General features: G+C 33.7%; 1 protein-coding gene and 1 long non-coding RNA gene across 2 annotated transcripts; one reads left to right on the forward strand and one right to left on the reverse strand.

The window, feature by feature from the left end:
* LOC109720829 (heavy metal-associated isoprenylated plant protein 35-like) lies at positions 7,126-9,031 on the reverse strand. The gene is made up of 3 exons (XM_020248167.1): positions 8,700-9,031; positions 8,497-8,572; positions 7,126-8,175 (listed from the first exon to the last, which is right to left on the reverse strand). Exons 1-3 carry the CDS (start codon positions 8,739-8,741, stop codon positions 7,337-7,339), a joined length of 957 nt encoding a protein of 318 aa, XP_020103756.1. The 5' UTR covers positions 8,742-9,031; the 3' UTR covers positions 7,126-7,336.
* Positions 8,082-13,616, forward strand: LOC109720830. Its single transcript, XR_002219077.1, has 3 exons — positions 8,082-8,219; positions 12,721-12,805; positions 13,199-13,616. It is a non-coding gene; the product is annotated as an uncharacterized LOC109720830 (long non-coding RNA).

A 21,848-nucleotide genomic window follows, 5' to 3' on the forward strand; every position in this document is an offset into this window, starting at 1 on the left:
GGAATCTCAAATTGATATCTTGATAGAAACACTTCAAGAGATAATTAGTTGATGGTAAACATTTTGGCTTTGGGTCTCATTATCAATGCGTGGTTTGTAGGTTAAATGTTACACATGAGCTATTTAGGATCTATTTAGTCCTACGTACCGTAGGGTATGAGGTGATTAACAAAGTAGTTGTATTGATATATTCCTCCTTAGGAGAAATGACTGATTTTAAATCTCGTTAACAACCTTTCTTCAGTAGTAAAATTAGAAACATCCAAGTTTTAAGCATAGCTCTTCATATTTTAGATTCAAAGTAGGTTTTGTAATACTTTGTTTCGAGTAATATTGCAGCTAGAAATAGAAGCAGAAGGCAAGCAGGCTTAAAGAATATTCTTAAGAGCATTGATAGATAATTACAATTTTCACACATCTGATACACATTGTGACCACGTATAACGAGTGAGTATGTGTGCGAATTTTGAAAACACATACATGAAAATGTGAAAGCCATCTATTGTTTTGTTGTTGTTGTTGTTAGTTTGTTCTTGTTTTCTTTTTTTTTTTCAAGTATGCTTATTTAGTTCCTCGAAAGAAGTAGAGAATACAAGTATTCTTGTTGAAGCCTTCAAGTGCCATTGTAATATTCTAACCACCAATAGTTTCCTCCGCCAAGACGAAAATATTTCACTGGGCATGCATGAATAAGGGGCAAGGGCCATATAAACATAGATCATTTTTTCAGGTATCCTTTTTAACATACAAAAGCAATCGCGCTTTTCTATTTGTCATACATACTTTTGGCTAGGGGACGAATACTTGTTACTGAAAATGAAATAGAAATCAGAAGACATGTGAGAGTTCCAGTGATTATTGGTCTGGTTACAAGTATTTGGATAGATGCTGACTCGCCAAATTTGTGAACGTCTATTTCGAGTGATCCGAATCGGTCCTAACCCCAGTCATTTACAAAATTGCAATTACACTACTTGTCAAGACTCGTTAAACATCTATATATCAATGAGATAAGATTGTTGACTCATGTCGTATGACCAAATCAAAGAAAAAGATGGTGTTATATATATAGTATATATTATATAGAGCAGTGGCTGCTGTGGGCTCTCAGGAGTGCACGGAGGCCTTCGTGGCTCTTGAAGGCCGATTTTCGATGATTGAATTTTCAAATCACGATCGCCTCCGTTAGACTTGATCTAGGCGCATTTGAATTTCTATGAAATAATTTGCTATTTTTGATATCATTGTACTAGTGATCAGAAAGGATTCAAAATTCATGAATTTTTAATGGTTGATATCGCCGTTTATCAAGTTCAACGATGTAGAAGTATTCAATGCAGATGAAATTATTGATACAAATATTCTTTATACTATCTATAACAAGATCAATATTTCTGATACGAAAATTTTGAGTGCTATATCACCACTGTTTTATAGAATTTATTATTTTCAAGCTGTTAAAAATTATTGATTTGAATCCTTTGTATGCTAGATAAATGATATCGAAATTACAAATTATTTTCTAAAAACTTCCAAAATACGCTTTATCAAGTTTAACGAGCCGATCGTTGATTCGGATAACTCCCATCATCGAAAACGGCTCAAGAGCACGAGGCCCCGTGCTCCTGAGAGCACAGCAACCCTGCTTCTAATATATATAGTATGATTATATATATTATATATTATATATATTATATATATATTGAGTTGAGCTATATACTTTTACAAGTATCACCATCCGATGGTGCTATTTGGTTTTAGCGCATATGGATCTACTTTTTGATTATTAATAGCCCTTGATTAAACACGTATTCCCCTACCACCATAGCCTTAACCACTATCATTTCAACCTCAATCTCTCCACATCTCCAAAAGCTAAAACAACAAGTATTGCATTCCCAATGATACTTTTTACAAGTATCTAGCCCTACTCTTATTATATATACAGGCAACATTCATTATTTTGGGCTCCACGGCTATGTAAGAAAGGTAAATTATGTAGTAAACTCTTTGACCCATGCAACTCTTAAAGAGTCAATTTGCCGTGTTGTTTGTCTCTCTCTAGAGTGTTCGAGAGAGAAAAGAAGAGGGTGGTTGTTTTTTGTAGTGTGCTTATGTTGTGAACGATCATTTGGCTTTAAAATAAAAGAACCCAAATAAATTAGATTTCATTTATGTTATCCGATATGTTCTTTTGTCTCTGTTTTAGATCAATTCTCGATTGATGAATAGCACGTATAATCCTATGACATAGTTTATGCTGTACGAACCAAAAACACTCTTTATTCAGAAAAATAAATTCCTTGGTAAGCTAAATCAGACTAAGAACATGTTGCCTTTAATTATAACTTATGAAGTTTTTTATATCAAGAAAGAGAAAATATAGGCCCATTCTTAGAACCATCATTGCATAGAACTGAGTAACAAAAAAAGGGCATAGATATTAAACAATGGTAAGCATGAACTTAATTTGTTTTTATCTTATGTCAAATAATTAATAGACATGCCTATAAAATTATTGACGCAAGTAATATTAACAATGGTAAATTGTTTACGCTAGTCATTTATTCTAAGAATTCGAGCTAGAATATTTTTAGAAGAATCACCGTCCTCCTTGGTGGCTATAGGTTTTTAGCCATTGGATCTACTTTTGATTACTAATAGTCCATTGGATCAAACACATTCACTCCACACCTACCACCATCCATCTCAACCTCACATCTCCCATCAATGCGTTAAAAATTTAAAAATACCACTCCCCCTTGGTCGCTTTTTGAGAGTATTCTTATTCATTCCCAACTGCAGAAAGAGCTAATAAGAGCTATGCTCCTCCTTCGCTGCCATGCTTTCAGAAATGCCACATGTAATCATTAATTAGCTGCTCTGACCAAATTGCAATTCAAAATAAAGGCAAAAGAAAAGTGGGGGAAAAGATGACAGCAAATAGCTTGCATCGTTTCTTCACGTGGAATTGTTTCTTTTCTTTCTTCCTTTTTTCTTTCACCCACCCTCCCACCCCCCTGTTCTGAAAGCTCAATGTTAAATGCTTATCTATATCACTTTTAATGGCATGTACTCCACAATTCTCTATTTAGCTAAGCCTAAGGTTTGGGTTTCCCCTCAAATGTTGGACAAGAACAAAAGGAATTATGAAACGCATACTTCCAACTTCCCAGGCAGGTGAAGTTTTTTGTTGTACTAAGTGTAATACTTTTACTTGCGGGTGGAAAGTTGGTGTCATGAGGAAATCACAGTTTGCTTTTGCTGTGATGCAACTGTCCCGAACAACTGGAGACTAACTTGCAACTCCTTTTTTTTGCAGGTTTAATTTCAGGCACACAATGGAAAGTTGTGGTGGTACAGAGAGAGAGGGAGATGAGAGAGAGAAAGCAGGGAATTTTTTCTGCGAACGCAGGTTCAACTGCATGTCAGAAATAGATCAATTAACCCATTATTGGCAAACCCTGCCCCACCCCTTAAAACATAAAATTTTCATAATGCCCCAATTTGGATGTGATTGGTTTAATACCGGAGTTGTCCCCAAGTAATGAAGAAAGTTTATAAATTTTCAATATTTATTACAGAAACATTCAATTAAATAAGGTTTGTCGGCTCTTTTGTCACCATTGCTTCAAATTCTGCTTTTCAACAGTACAAAATTAGGTTTTTTAGCGGAGCACCCCAATCTTGGGTCACTATAAAAATTTTAGAGTTTTTAAATAACGACATTTTCAATTGAATCTTCCTGATGATTTTTAATAGCCATTACACCCTACTAAAGGTGCGTATAATTCTTGTTTGAAAATTTATAATGAATTAAAAACAGTTTTTATTAAAATGCCCCCGAATACTAATGACAGTTTTTTTAAATTTTTATGTTTAAGCATGTAAATATACGTGGTGGACAGGGTCCGGGCAAAGTTCCTCGATAGTGAGGTATGATTTGTGCGCAATAAAATGAAATGATCACATAGGAGGGGGAAGGTACAAAGTTTGATCATATCTGGGTGAATGCCAACTGATACCTTTGCAAATAATTTTTGATCATTTTATGTGTGGTTTAAATGCTCGAATCTTGGCTACCATCACACCCACAGTAGATTCTATCAAGTGTGTGTTCACCTGCACTGTCAACAACTGATATCTAACTCAGAACCCATGAGCAACAACCTGGCAGACAGTAAGCTCTTCGTGGATCCATGCGAATTAATATTTTAAAAAATCAGGTGGAATACGAAACAGTGGAATAAAGTCACTGATGAGTGAATCAAGTGCATTCAGTCTATACATTATTATGTTAATCATTTATTTATTTTTAAACTTAATTATATAATTATATGTATATATTATTTTAGGATATGGAGCTGAAATACTATCAAAAGTAGTACCTAAGTTATTAGTGTTATTAGGTTTTTGATCTTTGGATGAAAAAAACTATTATGATTAGGCATGATGTGGCGCTCTTATAAAGGGTTGAATGAGTTATGTTATTTATTAGTGTAATCTAATAATTGAAAATAGTTAAAAGATTAAATCTAAGGCGGAAAACTTAGTCATGGGTTAAATCTAACCGGAAAATTTGATAGCGAACCAAACGGTTGGTGGCTAATTGATAGTATCGCAGCGATAATTACAGTAGTTCTGTGCTCTCAGGAGCAACGGAGGCCCTCCGGCTCCTAAGTCATTTTTGATGATAGAATTTTTCAAATTGACAGGATCGGCTCTGTTAGACTTGATTCTAACGTCATTTGAAGTTTCTAGAAAATAATTTTTCGCCGCTTTTTTTATATCATTACGTCTACAATCGAAAAGGATTCAAAATCAATAATTTTAACCGGTTGAAAATGAAAATTCTATAAAAAGTGGTGATATAGCAACTAAGAATTTTCGATCAGAAATATGATCTTGTCTGTAAGATAGTAAAGAATTTGTATCAATTTCATCTGATTTGAATACTCTATAACGTTAAACATTGAAAAGCGGCAAATTATCAACCATTAAAAATTATTTGATTTTGATCATTTCGATCTATCTAATAAATGAAGTCAAATGGAAAAATTATTTTCTGAAACTTCAAAATACGGCTACCATCAAGTCTAACGGAGCCGAATCGTCGATTCGGAAATTCATCATCTGCACGCTCAGGACACGGAGGGCTCCGTGCTTCTGAGAGCACAGCAACACACTCTATATAATATTATATATATATATATAAAATTATATATACAAATATATATAATATAATTGAGCTAGAATATACTATCGATAAGCAAACGGGCTCCGTTCGCCCACCCATTTATCGATGATAGACGCCCTCTAAATCAACGATCGAAACACCAGTATTCTATCTCAATTATATATATATATATATATATATATATATATATATATATATATATAGTACAGCTCCTACACTTTTAAAAATACAGAGGTATTCTTATTTTTAAGTTATTTTCGGTGATAGAATATCTGATTTGATAATCAGCTCCATAAAATATGATTTATGTTATTAGAATTATTTAGAAATCAAATTTTATAATTATTCAACATTATTTATCAAGTGATCAAAAAATAATCTAACAACTCCATATATAAATAACTGAAATTTATAAATATCATCTCCCAACTGCATGTAACCAAATAAAATATAATACTATTAATCACATATGAATAGTATTTATTATTAATTTTTAATCTTTGGCTTCATAATTGTACTACCATTAAAGAGTAAACTCACTCTATACAGTCAAAAATTAGAAAGTAGAAAGCAAATGTTATTATTCTACTATCATAATATAACTACAGTATTCTTAATTACATTCATTCCAAACTATATTATGTTTATAATTATACCCAACCAAATTAACCTTTTTTACATTTTGTAGTCAATTTGGGGACACATTCTATTTCTATTTTCTGCTCAAAAACAAAAACAAAATAGCTTTTACCATGTACTAATGTTTTATAATAAAATAATAAATAAATAAAAACTTACACCTTCACATGGTTTGTTAACTGTTTAGGTGGTCAAACTCTGTCTACAGACATTGTCAGATTGGTCAGCCTTAAATCAACCTCATTTGTACCCTCTTGATTTGAGTTTAAATTTAAAACACCCTCTCTCTCTCTCTCTCTCTCTCTCTCTCTCTCTCTCACTCACAAAAAGATGTGAGGAATCTTCAAGTACATCATACTTATCTTTGCATTACTAATTTTTTAAAATAAATTATAGTTACATAATCTTTGTACAATATTTATTAATCATTTAAAATGAAAAGGTTTAAGTTGTTTGGAGTTTTTCCATAGAACTCTTTCAATAACTGCAAAGAAATTTACATATTTACACAGCTATTTTCAAAGCCAAGGATTCTTTTTGAGAAAAAATAACATACTATTCGTGTCATTTATTTTTTCGTAAAAATAAATTTAGTTGAAAATATAAATTAATTAAGATTCGAATTTAAAATTTCGAACACCAACCATCATATCTTTTGCCACTTGCGGGCGACCGGTAAAATAGATATTGTTTCAATAACCTTCGATTTACCTCCTTACGGTTTAGCTCATGTTAACTTTTTTATTATATGATTTAAAAAACTTAGCTATTTGGTAATTCTATTTCTATTTTTATTGAAAAAATCTACTGTCAAATAAAATACTAAAAAACTTTTGATAATCATAAAAGAAAATAGCTGTGTAAAAATGTAAAAATGTAAATTATAAAATAAAAATTAACTGTCTTGTAAAATTTACAGGACGAGTTATTGTAATATTGTAATGTAGCATGTGAATCCGCCGTTTTTTTACACAGCTATTTTCAAAGCCAAAGATAAATATTTTTAAAACTTTTAACTACAGGATGATAAAATAAAAACGAGCCAAATTACAAAACAATTAGGCGTGATTTTTTGGAATTAAATAGTGGGAAAATAAAAATTAGTTAAACTAGGTATGATGTTTACCACTGACTTAGTTTTTTAATTCCTTTGTAGAACTATAATACATCCTCTAAGCACAGGAAAAAAGAAAAGGACTACAAAATTACCTTAACTCCATATCATTTGTAGCATTAAGCCCTCACTCATTGCATGCATTTACTTTACTCTATTACTAAAATATTCGAACTTACTACTGCAAATATATAAATATATAAGAAGAGATTAATTAAACTCACCACTGAGTACATAAAACACAAGATTAAGAAAAAGAAAAAGAAAAAAGAAAAAAGAAAAAGAAGATACAAAACCCTCCCATTTGCAATTAATTACTCATAAGCCCCTAATTATATAATATTAATATAAATAATAATTATTATTATTATTATTACTCCTTTTTCTCACATCACACTACACGACTCCGCGTTCTCGTCGTCGAACATGTCGTACGACTCGTGCGGCGTCGCCACGGCGGAGCCGGCGCCGCCGTAGTACGGCGGCGGAGGGTAGGGCGCGTAGAGGTAGGCGTACGACGGTGACGGCAACGGTGGCGGCGACTCGGGCGCGGCCGCGTAGTAGTAGGCGTGGCTCGCGCTCGGCTGCGCCTGGTGGTAGCTCATCACCACGTACGGCGGCGCCGCGTGCGGCGGAGGCGGAGGGTACGACGGTGAGTAGGAGTACAGGGCGTCGTGGTGGTGCTGCGGCGGAGGCGGCGGCGGAGCGGCGGCGGCGGCGGGGGCGGCGGAGGGGGGAGGAGTCTCCTTCTGGGGCTTCTTCCCCTTCTTCGCCTCGGCGCCGCCGCTAGGTTTCCCTTCTTCCTGCGCCGCCGCGGCGCCGGGGGGCGGGGCTGGGGCGGCTAGGGTTTCGGGAGGTGCGGTGTTGGGTTTCTGCGAGCTCTCTTTCGCGGGTTGTTGCTTCTTTGAGTCGCCACCCTTCTTGGGCTCCGGAGCTTTGGGATCCGGGGCGGCGGGAGCGGCGGCGTCGCCGGAGGGCTTGGGCTTCGCCTTCCCCTTCGTCGCGGTCTTCGTTTCCGAGCTCTCCAATGGCGCAACGGGATCTTGGTTTTGCTCCTTATTCTTGCTAGGGCTTTGGGCGGCGGCGGCGCTCGGCTTCGTCTCCGGGGGGACGAGCTCGGCCTGCTTGCCGCAGCTGTGGAGGCGGCGGATTAGGGTTCCGGGGTCGACGTTCCCGGTCACCGTCACCTTGTGCTGGAGCGCGTCCACGTCGCACTTGTACACGCCTACGAGGTGTTCGACGAAATGCCCCAACCAAAAAGAACATCAAGTAAGTTACAAAGGAGAAGTTTTTACAATCATTCCATAACTAAAAGAGAGGCCACACAACTCCACACTCTCCGCTGTTAATTACTAATGAGATAAACATTTTTATCAACTATTAAACTTAAAACTAAATTTCACAAAATCTTTGATTTATTTTAAATCAAAACAATCAAAAAGTTATACAAAATGCACAATAGCTTATAGTTAAAGGGGTTGTCATGCAATTTTTCACCTGGAAAATCTGAAGAAAGAGAAAGAAGTGGGCATGTGCATAAACGTACCTTCCATGTGTTGGAGGATCTTCTTCACCTTCTTCTTGCATCCCTGGCAATGGATGGACACCTTCAACACAAAAGTCTACACCAAAACCCAAACAAAGAAAAAAGAAAACACCCACAAAAACAAATTAATGGTCGTGTATAGATACTAAATAGAAGAGCTTTAGAGCCCTAGAGAGAGAGACAGAGAGAGAGAGAGAGAGCACCTTATATTGTAATGGTTCTGTTGCTGCTTCACCTGAAGCCATTTATAGAAGTGTTAAGTTCACAAGAAAGAGGGGAAGGAGATGGAATGAGTGCTTGTATTACACTAGAGATGGAGAAATGGGTGTTGGTTGAGAGAGAGAGAGAGAGAGAGAGAGAGAGAGAGAGAGAGAGGTAGGCGAAGGTGGTTTTGAGGAGAAAACACACACACACACACGCGCACACGCACACACACACACTTTAAGAAGGTGGGTGTGAGAGGGGTTTTTAGAGGCCAATTAAGCCATCCTTTATAATGGCAAACATGGCCCCCCTACTTTCACTAAAATCACAACCTTTATTTTTTATAAAATTAATATAAAATTTATCCTAACTATAAACCATTCTGATATAACTATCTAATCTATTAAAATTTTGATTTTAAAGTTAAAAAGTTTATAAGTTAGATAGCTCAATCGAAATAGGTGATAGTTGAGATAGATGCTATATATATTTTAACTTATTTTTTAAAAAAAAAAAGATTTGCGGCTAGGGGGTTTTTGTGTTAAATTGTTAATAAATAAAGCTCAATCAATATTAAAATGGCCCCCATTTTCAATCTTTGTTTAGGATGGTGACTTGACACCCACTTATATTTGTAAAATTGTTGGATTATTAGGGTTTAAATGGAGTTACATTTGGATTTTGGTTGCTGTTTATGGCAAATTTTTACAACAACTTTTGGAGGATGATCATGAGTACACCTCGTTCCTTACATGGAATCTCAAATTGATATCTTGATAGGAAACACTTCAAGAGATAATTAAGTTGATGGTAAACATTTTGAGCTTGGGTTCTCATTATCATGCGTGCGTTTGTAGGTTAAATGTTACACATTGAGCTTATTTAGGATCTAGTTAGTCCTACCGTACCGTATGGTGTAATGATGATTAACAAAGTGTTGTTTGATATATTCTCCTTAGGAGAATGATGATTTTAAAGTCTCGTTAACAACCTTTCTTCAGTAGTAAAATTAGAAACATCCATAGTTTTAAGATAGTGCTTCAATTTTTAGATTTCAAAGTAGGTTTGTAATACTTTGTTTCGAGTAATAATTGCAGCTAGAAATAGAAGCAGAGGCAAGCAGGCTTAAAGAATATTCTTAAAAGCATTGATAGATAATTACAATTTTCACACATCTGATACACATTGTGACTCACGTAGTAACAGTGAGTATGTGTGCGAATTTTGAAAACACATACATGAAAATGTGAAAGCATCTATTGTTGTTGTTGTTGTTGTTGTTGTTGTTCTTTTTCTTTTTTTTTTTTAAGTATGCTTATTTAGTTCCTACGAAGAAGTAGGAGAATACAAGTATCTTGTTGAGCCTCAGTGGCATGTATATTCTACCACCAATAGCTTTCCCTCACCAAAATTTTCATGCATGCATGAACTAAGGGGCAAGGGCCATATAAACATAGTCATTTTTTTTCAGGTATCCTTTATAACATCAAAAGCATCACGCTTTTCTATTTGTCATATACTTTGCTACGAATACTTGTTACTGAAAATAGAAATAGAAACAGAAGACATGTGAGAGTTCAGTGATATTGGTTGGTTCAGTTTTGGATCGATCGAGCTCGAGCCAAATGTTTGAACGTCTATTTCGAGTGATCCCCAATCCGGTCCTACCCAGTCATTTCAAAATTGCAATTACACTACTTGTCAAACTCGTTAAACTATCTATATATCTATGAGATAAGATTGTTGACTCATGCGTATGACCAAATCAAAGAAAAAGATGGTGTATATATATATATATATATATATAGAGCAGGGCTGCTGTGCTCTCAGGAGCACGGAGGCCTTCGTGCTCTTGAGCCGTTTTCGATGATTGAATTTTCAAATCAACGATCGGCTCCGTTAGACTTGATCTAGCGCATTTGAAGTTTCTAGAAAATAATTTTTGCTATTTTTTGATATCATTTACCTAGTGATCGAAAGGATTCAAAATTCATAATTTTTAATGGTTGATATCTGCCGTTTTCAAAGTTCAACGATGTAGAAGGTAGTTCAAATCAGATGAAATTGATCACAAAAAGCTTTATACTAATTATAACAATGATCAAGTATTTCGTGATCGACCCGAAGCATCTTTAAGTGCATGATAGCGTCCCACTCTGTTTATAAGAAATTTTTACTTTCTCGCAACTCGTTAGACATTAGGATTTTCGAATCTCTTTTGATTTGCTAAAAGACATAAATACCTATCCGGAGAAATTACAAAAATTATTTTCTAAAAAAACTTCAAATACGCCTTTATCAAGTTTAACAGTAGCCAGACGTGTGATTGCGTCGGGAAAACTCCATCAATTGCGGAAACGGCGCTCAAGAGCACGGAGGCCCCTGCTCGCTGGAGAGCACAGCAACCCTGGCCTCTACTATACCACTAGTATAGGAGATAATAAATAGGTTATATATATATATATATATATTGAGTTGAGCTATGATACTTTTACAAGTATCACCATCATGGTGCTATTAGGTTTTAAGCCATTGGATCTACTTTTTGATTATTAATAGCCCTTGGATTAAACACTATTCCACCTACCACCGCCTACCACTATCATTTCAACCTCACATCTCTCCATCCAAAAGCTAAAAACACACAAGTATCATTCCCATGATACTTTTACAAGTATTCTAGCCCTACTCATATATATTATAGGGCACATTCATTATTTTGGCGGCTCCACGGCTATGTAAGAGGTAAATTATGTAGTAAACTCTTTGACCCATGCAACTCTTAAAGAGTCAATTTGCTCGTGTGTTTCTCTCTCTAGAGTGTTAGAGAGAGAAGAGAGAGGGTGTTGTTGTTTTGTAGTGTGATTATGTTGTGAACTCATTTGCTTTAAAATAATAAAGAACCAAATAAATTAGATTTCATTTAGTTATCGGATATGTTCTTTTGTCTCTGTTTTAGACTCAATTTCGATTGATTGAATACACGATACATCTATATAGTTTATGCTGTAACCGAAAAAAAACACTCTTTTATTCAGAAAAAGAAAATCCTTGTAAGCTAATCAGACAAGAACATTTGCCTTTAATATAACTTATGAAGTTTTTTATATCCAAAAAGAGAAAATTATAGCCATTCTTAGAAGCCATCTATTGCATAGAACTTGAGGTAACAAAAAAGGGATAGATATAAACAATGGTAAGCATGAACTTAATTTGTTTTTCTTTATGTCAAAATAATTAAAGACATGCTATAAAATTATTACCAAGTATATTAACAGTAAATTGTTTACTCATTATTCTAGAATTGAGCTAGAATATTTTTAGAAGAATCACCCTCTTGGTGCTATTAGGTTTTTAGCCCTTGGATCTACTATTTGATTACTAATAGCCATTGGATCAAATACTATTCCACCTACCACCATCATCTCAACCCTACAGCTCTCCATTCAATGGTTAAAAATTTAAAAATACCACTCCCTTGGTGCTTTTGAGAGTATTCTTATTCTATTCCCAACTGCAGAAAGAGCTTAATAAAAGAGCTATCTCCTCCTTGCTGTATGCTTTCAGAAAAGCCACTGTAATGCATTAATTAGCTGCTCTGACAAATGCAAGTTTCAAAAGAAATAAAGCAAAAGAAAAGTGGGGAAAAGATGACAGGAAATAGCTTGCATGGTTTCTTAACTTGGATTGTTTTCTTTTCTTTTCTTCTTTTTTCTTTCCCCCCCCCCCCCCCCCCCCCTGTTCCTGGAAAGCTCACTTTAATGCTTTTATATATCATTTATCATGTACTCCACTAATTCTCTATTTAGCTAAGCTAAGTTTGGCTTTCTCAAATGTGGACAAAACAAAAGGAATATGAGCATACATATTCCAACTTCCCAGCAGGTGAAGTTTTTTGTTGTATAATGTAATACTTTTACTTGGGGTGGAAAATGTGTGTTCATGGAAATCACAGTTGCTTTGCTTGTGATGCACTGTCCCTGAACAACTGGAGTACTAACTTGCACCTTTTTTTGGCAGGTTTAATTTCAAGGACAATGAAAGTTGTGGTGGTACAGAGAGAGGGAGAGAGAGAGAGAAGCAGGGAAAATTTTTTCTGAACCAGGTTCACCATGTCAGAAAAGAATCAATTAACCCATTATTGCCAACCCTGCACCCCTTAAAACATAAATTTAATGCATTGGATGTGATTGTTAATATCGGAGTGGTCCACGTATGAGAAGTTATAAATTTTCAATATTTATTACAGAAACATCAATTAATAAGGTTTGGTCGGCTCTTTTGCCATTGCTTTCAATCTGCTTTCAACAGTAATTAGTTTAGCGGAGCATCTGGTCACATAAAAATTTAGAGTTTAAAAACAGACATTTCAATTGAATCTTCTGATATTTTAATACATTACACCCTACTAGGTGCGTATAGATTCTTGTTTGAAAATTTAATGATTAAAACAGTTTTATATTGCAATCTAACAGTTTAAATTTTTATTTTTAAGCAGGTATATATACGTGGTGGACAGGGTCCGGGCAACAGTTCCTCGAATACGTGAGGTATGATTGTGCATCAAAATGAAATGATCACATAGGAGGGGGGAAGGTACAAAGTTTTGATCATATCTGGGTGAATGCACTGATACCCCTTTGCAAATAATTTTGATCATTTATGTGTGGTTTAAATGCTCGAATCTTGTACCCATCACACCACGTAGATCTGATCAGTGTGTGTTCACTCACTGTCCTTCTAACTCAGACCCATGAGCCCCACAACCTGGCAGACAGTAAGCTCTCGTGATCCATGCGAATTAATATTTTAAAAATCAGGTCGAATAACGAAACAGTGGATCAATCACTGATGAGTGAATCAGTGGCATCAGTCTAACATTATTAATGTTTAATCATTTATTATTTTTAAATTAATTATATAATTATATGTATATATTATTTTAGGATATGGACTGAAATACTATCAATAGTACCAAGTTATTAGTGTTATTAGGTTTTTGATCTTTGGATGAAAAAATATATGATTAGCATGATGTGGGCTCTATAGGGTTGAATGAGTTATTTATTTATTAGTGTAATCTAATGAATGAAAATAGTTAAAAGATTAAATCTAACGGCGGAAAACTTAGTCATGGGATTAAATCTAACGGCGGAAAATTTGATAGCACCAAACGGTTGGTGCTATTGATAGTATCCCAGCCGGACTAATATAGAGTAGGGTTGCTGTGCTCTCAGGAGCACGGAGGCCTCCGTGCTCCTAAGTCATTTTTGATGATAGAATTTTCAAATTGACGATCGGCTCTGTTAGACTTGATCTAACGTATTTGAAGTTTCTAGAAAATAATTTTTGCGCTTTTTTTATATCATTTACCTAGCAATCGAAAGGATTCAAAATCAATAATTTTTAACGGTTGAAAATAAAAATTCTATAAAAAGTGGTGATATAGCACTAAAATTTTCGATCAGAAATATTGATCTTGTTGTAGATAGTATAAAGAATTTTGTATCAAAATTTCATCTGATTTGAATACTTCTATACCGTTAAACTTGAAAACGGCAAATATCAACCATTAAAAATTATTGATTTTGAATCATTTCGATCACTAGATAAATGATATCAAAAAATTGGAAAAATTATTTTCTAGAAACTTCAAATACGCTAGATCAAGTCTAACTCCGTGCTTCTGAGAGCACAGCAACACACTCTATATAATATTATATATAATATATATATATATAGTTGAGCTAGAATACTATCGATAGCAAACGGGCTCCGTTGCCACCCATTTATTTTCGATGATAGAGCCTCTAAATCAACGATCGACACCGTTGAACATAATCTATACCACTTGAAGTGTTTACAAATCAAATTTCAAATCTTTTTGACATTATTTGCCTAATGATCAAAGGGTTTCAAAATTTATAATTTTAATGGTCGATATGAGGCGTTTTCTCGTTTAACGGCGTAAAGATATCCAAATCAATTAAATTTTTGTTAGAAAATTCTTTAAACTATTTAAAACAAGATCTATACTCTTGATCTTGATTACAAGACTCCTATCATCATTTTTTAAAGAATATTCATTTTCAGCCGTTTATTTTTTTTTCCACTCGATGGGTAAGAGAACAATATCGAAAATATATGAAATTTGATTTCTAAACACTTCAAGTGGTATAGATCATATTCAACGGTGCCGATCGTCGATTTGGAGGCTTCATCATCGAAAACAAATGGCCGGCAACGGAGCCCGTTTGCTATCTATAGCATTCTAGCTCAACTCTCTCTCTCTCTCTCTCTCTCTCTCTCTCTCTCTCTCTCTCTCTCTCTCTCTCTCTCTCTCTCTCTCTCTCTCTCTCTCTCTCTCTCTCTCTCTCTCTCTCTCTCTCTCTCTATATATATATATATATATATATATATATATATATATAGTCCGGCTACTATACTCTTATGAGTAGGATCGCTCTCGAACTCATAGTTGTTTTCGACGATAGAGTTTTCGAATCGATGATCCACACCGTTAAACATTATCCAAAGCATTTAAACCATCTAGAAATCAAATTTCATAATTTTTCAACATCATTTACCTTACGAGCAAAATGTCACAAAATTGACAATTTTTAACGGCCGGTATAGGATATTTGCTAGTTTAACGGTGTAAAAGAATCGAAATCGGTTGAATTTTTGATAGAAAATTCTATTCACTACATATATAAAGATCAACAACTCCGATCTTAAATTGAAAGATTCGAACATTCATTTTAAAGATGTCGTTTGATTTTGACCGTTCATTTTATACCCGCTTGATGAATTTTATTATAATTTTGAAAATTACAAAATTTATTTTCTAAAAATTTCAAATACTTTAGATCATATTTAACGGAGTGGATCGTCGATTCAGAAGCTCCATCATTGAAAATAACTTATGACTATGAAGGGCTCTGTACTCATAAGAGTATAGTAGCCCTAGCATATATATATATATATATATATATATAGAGAGAGAGAGAGAGAGAGAGAGAGAGAGAGAGAGAGAGAGAGAAGTAGCAAATGGGCTCCGTCGCTATCTATTTGTTTTCGATGATGAAGCCTCTAAATTGACGATCGGCACCGTTAAATATAATCTATACCATTTGAAGTATCTAGAAACCAAATTTTAAATTTTTTCGACATTATTGACCCGATGATCAAAGAGTTTCAAAATTTATAATATTAATGGTCGATATGACACGTTTTTTTATTTAACGGTGTAAAGATATTCAAATTAATTAAATTTTAGTTAGAAAAAAATTTAAATTATTTAGAATAAGATCTATATTATCAATCTTGATTATAAAATTTCTATCTTACTTCTTAGAGGATATTCATCTTCAGCCTTTCATTTTTGTGTCCATTTGATGGACAAGAGAAATATATCAGTAAAGCATGAAATTTAATTTCTAAATGATTCAAGTGGTATAAATCATATTCAACAGTGTCGATCGTCGATTTGGAAACTCCATCATCGAAAACAAATGGATGGCAATGAAGCATATTTGCTATCGATAGCATTCCAGCTCCACTCTCTCTCTCTCTCTATATAGTTCGATTATAGTGCTTTCGAAAACATAAAAAAGATAGTGTTTTCAATTTTTTAACTCGTTGATCAACCCTTTTGATCATTTCTAGCATTTGAATTGATCATTTCTAGCATTTGAATTAATATTGTTTTCCTATGGAGACCATTAAATCTAAGAGGACTAGTCAAAAAATCCTAAAAGAGACCATTATCATCCCAACCTATAGTCTTTGATCTAATGGCGAAAAAGTCGAAAACACTAACTCCTTTATACTTCCGAATGGAGTTTGGTTATTATACTATTGATAATACAAAGCTCTTGATACTATCGAGCTTTTTGTCGTTAGATATACCTTTTGATCATTTCCACCCGTTAAGATTATATTATTCAACAAATCACTCATTCAACTCTAGAGAACCACTATCATCCTAATCGTACATTTTTTTATCCAACAGCCGAAAACTCGATAGCACAAAACGTTTGGTACTATCAATAATATAATCAATAGTATAATAGCATAATCCTTTCAAAAGTATAGCAACTCTACACTTATATATATTCTTACAATTTTACCATAGTTTAACTCCAGCTAAATTTCTAACTCATAAACCTCTTCTCATGAGAGTTTGATGTGGTTCTCAAAACATTAATTATTTTTTACTAATGATTTAAAAAAATAATAATTTAAAAATCAAATCAAATCCAATCGGTCGGTTCGACTGTAACCTAGTCTATAAAATAGTATGATATAACCGTTTGAAGCGAATAAGTTAAAAAATATTTTTAACCATTCTACCCGGCGATTCAGTCATCAAGCCGGCGAATCAGTTTGAATTTAATTAAATTGTTGGTATTTTTTTTACTAGGTCATATTAAAATAAAACGACTTAAAATTAATTTAACTGATTTTATATTTTATCAGTACAAATTATTTTTATAAAAAGTGAAACTAAAAAATTAATGTCTACTGAATTTGATTTAGAAATCAGTATTTTATAATTAAATATGATACCAAAATAATATATTATTATATATAATATATAATATATATAATATAATATTATATATATAATATATATATAATATATATATAAATAAATTTTAAATAATAATTAAATTATTCTGATGACACCGATTCACTCAGAAGGTCCGTGGTTTGGTCGAACTTGTAAGAAATTTCTGGGTCTAGTTAGATCAGTGTGAGTTCAAAAATATGATATATTTATTAATATATAATTTCATTCTACATAAGAATTTAAGTCTTAGGTTTGGACAACTAGTATTTGGGGGTGTCTGGCCCTACTTTTGAAAAGTGATTTTGAACTCAAAAGTAATTTTGAGCTCAGTAGAGTATTTGGCAACAAGTACTGAAAAAATCTGGATTAGATGTCAGAATTAGAAAACTGATTTTAAAGGTCCTAAAATTAGAAGCAGAAAAAAGTTGCTTATTAAAATCTAATTCTGATTTTGGACTCAAACTTCAAAATTTTATTTTAATTTTAGATTCAAAGTTTTAATTTAAATTTAATTCTAATTTTTAAATTTTAAATTCATATTTTAATTTTTAAATTTCAAATTTTCAAATCTAAAATTTAAATTTTAGATTTTTAAACTTTAAATTTAAATTTCAAATCTCAAATTTTAAAATTTAAAATTTTAAATTTTAAATTTCAAATTTAAAATTAAAGATAAAATTTAAAATTTGACATTTTAGATTTTAAAATTTAAATTTAAAAATTTAAAATTTTCCTGCATGACAACCAGAAAAGCTTACATGTTGCGGACCTTGCTTCCAGGATCCGGAATCTGAATTCGTAAAAATTTCAGTCTTGATTTTTAAACATTTAAAACATATTTCTAAGTCTCCCAAACACTTAGATATGTATATAAATCACCACTGATAATAAAAACACATATCTAGGATTGGTGAGTATCACGGATGAGCCTTCACAATTTGAACCTTGAAAGCGTCATCTTCTTCAACCTTTAAAGACTCCATACGACTTCACTAAATCTGTCAACCTAAAAATCCGTAATACTATTCACATGTAAACTCTTAACGGAATTAGTCGTTTCGCTGACTTGTGATTAATCAACAGGCTCAAACAGTTCAAACTGGTTTATAATCTAATTAAACCTATAGTAAGTAAGGTCTTTAGCAGAGAATCGAACCGCTTGTCGAATCAGTTCTCAGTTAACCCGGTCGGACCGGCCGGTTCGGTTTGATTTTTTTCAACCTTGGAAATATATAATTGCATGGACCCGATTTATCAGGTCACTTGATAATTATTTAGCACTAATTCCTTTAATTGGAAACATACATGTAACGGGCGCTTATTAAACCATTGTGTGTTTTTGAAATATGAATATTATATATATTCTTAATATATAGCGATATTCCTCATTTGTAGGATAATGATTGCGAACTTGGAAAAATTATTTTAGTGTAGTAAAGTTGTGCTCATTGAAGTATTAATATATTATTATTAGAAAAGTTTTCTCTAACAATTTTTTGCATTCCAGTTTGTTGTCGTAACAAAAACTAATATCTTTTATTTCATAGATACTTAGCCATAAGGGTGTCAACGAGCTGAACACGAGCGAGCCAGTACCGACTCGTGTTTGGCACGAACTGTCTCGTTAAAGTATCGAACTGACAAATTCAGCTCGTATTTGGCTCGTTGATAAACGAGCCGAATACGAGCTGGCTCACGAATTGGTCATCGAATAATAAGTTAAAATGAATTAGATTGGATATATATATATATAAAATAATAATTTTATAAGTTAAAATGTTTCGAAAAAATATTCTAATAATAATTTTTTGACTGGATAAATGTTTTCTAAACCAAGTGGCTTTTCTAAAGATTTTTATTTCAGATTTCATGGAAAAGTAAACTATGGAAAAAAAAAAATAAAAACAGTGTTTACTATAGATTTTATTTTATTTTATTTTCAGAAAAAACAGGGTTTAGCTTTTTCAAGGAGCCAAAAACCACCTTTAAGCTCTTTCCTCTACAATATTAGAAACTCACTAGTAAACCAAAAAAGGAGAGTAAAGGATGGGTATTTAATTACTGTTTAGTTGCTGTAGCTGATCAACTTTTCATTAAAGAGAGACAGAGAGGTGGGTTGGGTGATTTTAATGCTGTACAATAAAAGCTGCTGCTGCTGCTGCTGCTGCACCCAGTGTGAAATTACAGTAGCCAAAAGACCTGCACATCATTACACTGCTTTATTAATTAATAAGGCACAACTCAAAAAGACAAATAATAGTGGCCATAACTATAGAGCACTAGTATATATGTTATTACGAGGAGCCCACCAATAAAAACGAAAATCAGCGAACACAAAATAAAGTAGTATACAAAGATAATCTAAAATATTTGAAATAAAAAAAAATAGAGTACGATATTGTGTTAAAGTACAATACGTTGTATCGCATTTACAACAAAAAGAAGAAGAAAATTTGCTCCTCATTTTTTTTTTTCCTCACAAAATTTTTTTTCCCAGTTTTGTCACACCGTGAAATTGTCGGCGAATTCGGGATCCGAATTCAGGTCGATAACTAAATTTCGAGACATATCTAAAATATATATTTACCAGTATTGTACAAATAAGTTCAGGGGATCTGCAAGGAATATTATTATTGGATGTTATAACCTAACGATATTTATCAGTGGACCTGAGCAAATTTATACCCCGACTCGATCGTCTGACCCGCTCGCCATTTTCTGATTCATTATTATTACAGACCCGATAAAAACCCGTTTAATTAATCAAACGGAATTTGGTCTAATTTTTCGAGGCCTGGGCCTTTCTAAGGCCTGGGCCTATCTCTAGTCTCACTTTGAGCTATGGACTAAATAGCTTCAAAAGCTTAATAAGTTCCCAGATAATAGTATTTTTTTTAATATTAATATTCAACAATATTTCAGACAAGGACTTGAATTAAATTGAAGAAAATTAATTATACTAGGAGCCTGATGAGATTCGAATCAGAACCTCATATTCGGATATCCTGATAAGTTGATGAAACAATCGTTTTTCTGTAAAAGCTTAATTAAGTTCCGAAAGAACAGTGCTTTTTAATATTTACATTCACTAGTCTTTGCTAAGGTTTCTGTTGAAATGTTGTTTAGGTATATTACTCAGAGCAATTTTAACTTTTTTTTGTATTATTATTATAGTTCCTTGATCTAGTCGCATCTTTTGTAGCCGAAAGCAGAAGTTTTAAATTGGAGCTAACCTATAGTTGAGGTTCATCAGAGATTCATTTTGGCTTCCTGCTTTAATTAATCAGAAACTATTGATCTTCTTTTGCCCAAACGCTTTACTTCTGCTTCTTAGAGTAGAGAAGCTGTTCCACGCGTTCATACCATGCCACGATAGCGAACATTAGGGAGAAAACAAAAACTCCGAACAACCCCTCTATAGTTTAGCGTATTTGCGCTAGCTTAATTAATTATTTAGTTGTTTAAATTTATTGTACTTTAAATTCTAGATCACTTTCACGACCTGTCAAAGAGAGCCATAGGTTTCAAGGATGATGATTCTCTACGGAGGAATCTGCTAGCAATAGTGTGCTAAGCATCAAACAAAAGATGAGCACTAATTTATGGAAAGGAGAATAAAAGTGGATTAGTAAATAAATTGATGTGCATCCTTTTTCACTTTAACTTCTATTTCTTTTCATCTGCTGCATCATTCTTCTTGTAGGTGCCACAAAATAAAGGATGTGAAGCAAGCTTAGTTAGTGCTACTTTTGCCATTAAACAAGATTATCAAATGAAGCTTCTCTAACAGAGTTTCCGTGCGCAAAAATAGTTTCAATCGAAACTCCATGAATAATTACGAAAGTACATTGCACAATCATAATCTCAGATCACAATAAGGTGCTGAAATAAGAACGATCGTATGATGTTATAGTGAATTGAGTCAAACTTGTTGGCTATTTATTATTTGCTAAAATATGTCCAACTTTTTGCCCCATAAAAATAGGTCCAGGAGATTAATAAGATGAGCTGAATGAATCTAGTAAGTTGAGTGAGACTGCGATTCACAATAAATCTAGTGGCAAAAGACCAATAATAGACCTAATATTTAGTTTGATTGAGTCAGCAGGTCGAAGTACGTTAGCACTGTGGCTTATCCCTTAAGTGCGATGGATTTGTCCTTCCTATCAGCACGTGCTTTTTAAATAGTTAGTTGTGCTTACACTCCATAAGACCTGCCATGACTAGGTCTGGTTCGATTTACTCAGACCTCGCATTTATCCCACGAGCCACTTTAAACGGGTTCGATCTAAGTCTATTAGGGTTTGCTCCAAAGGTTTGAATCAAGATTGCCATCGCTACCTCCATCGACTAATAACGGGTCCAAGAGAGGAGAGCCACTATCAAATCAAGTTGTGCTAGCCTTTTTGAACCATTGATCCCTCCTCCCATACTAGAAGATAGGATTGTGCATTGTCTCTTCTATGGATACCTTAGCAAGTAGTGCACATAATGCATTAATCATATGCACAATATAAATACATAGTTAGAGCTATGCATTTATCTCCAGCTTTTATAGGAATGGGTCTCAAGA

This window comes from Ananas comosus, linkage group 14 (genome assembly GCF_001540865.1).
Source record: "Ananas comosus cultivar F153 linkage group 14, ASM154086v1, whole genome shotgun sequence".
Classification (NCBI taxonomy): domain Eukaryota; kingdom Viridiplantae; phylum Streptophyta; class Magnoliopsida; order Poales; family Bromeliaceae; genus Ananas; species Ananas comosus.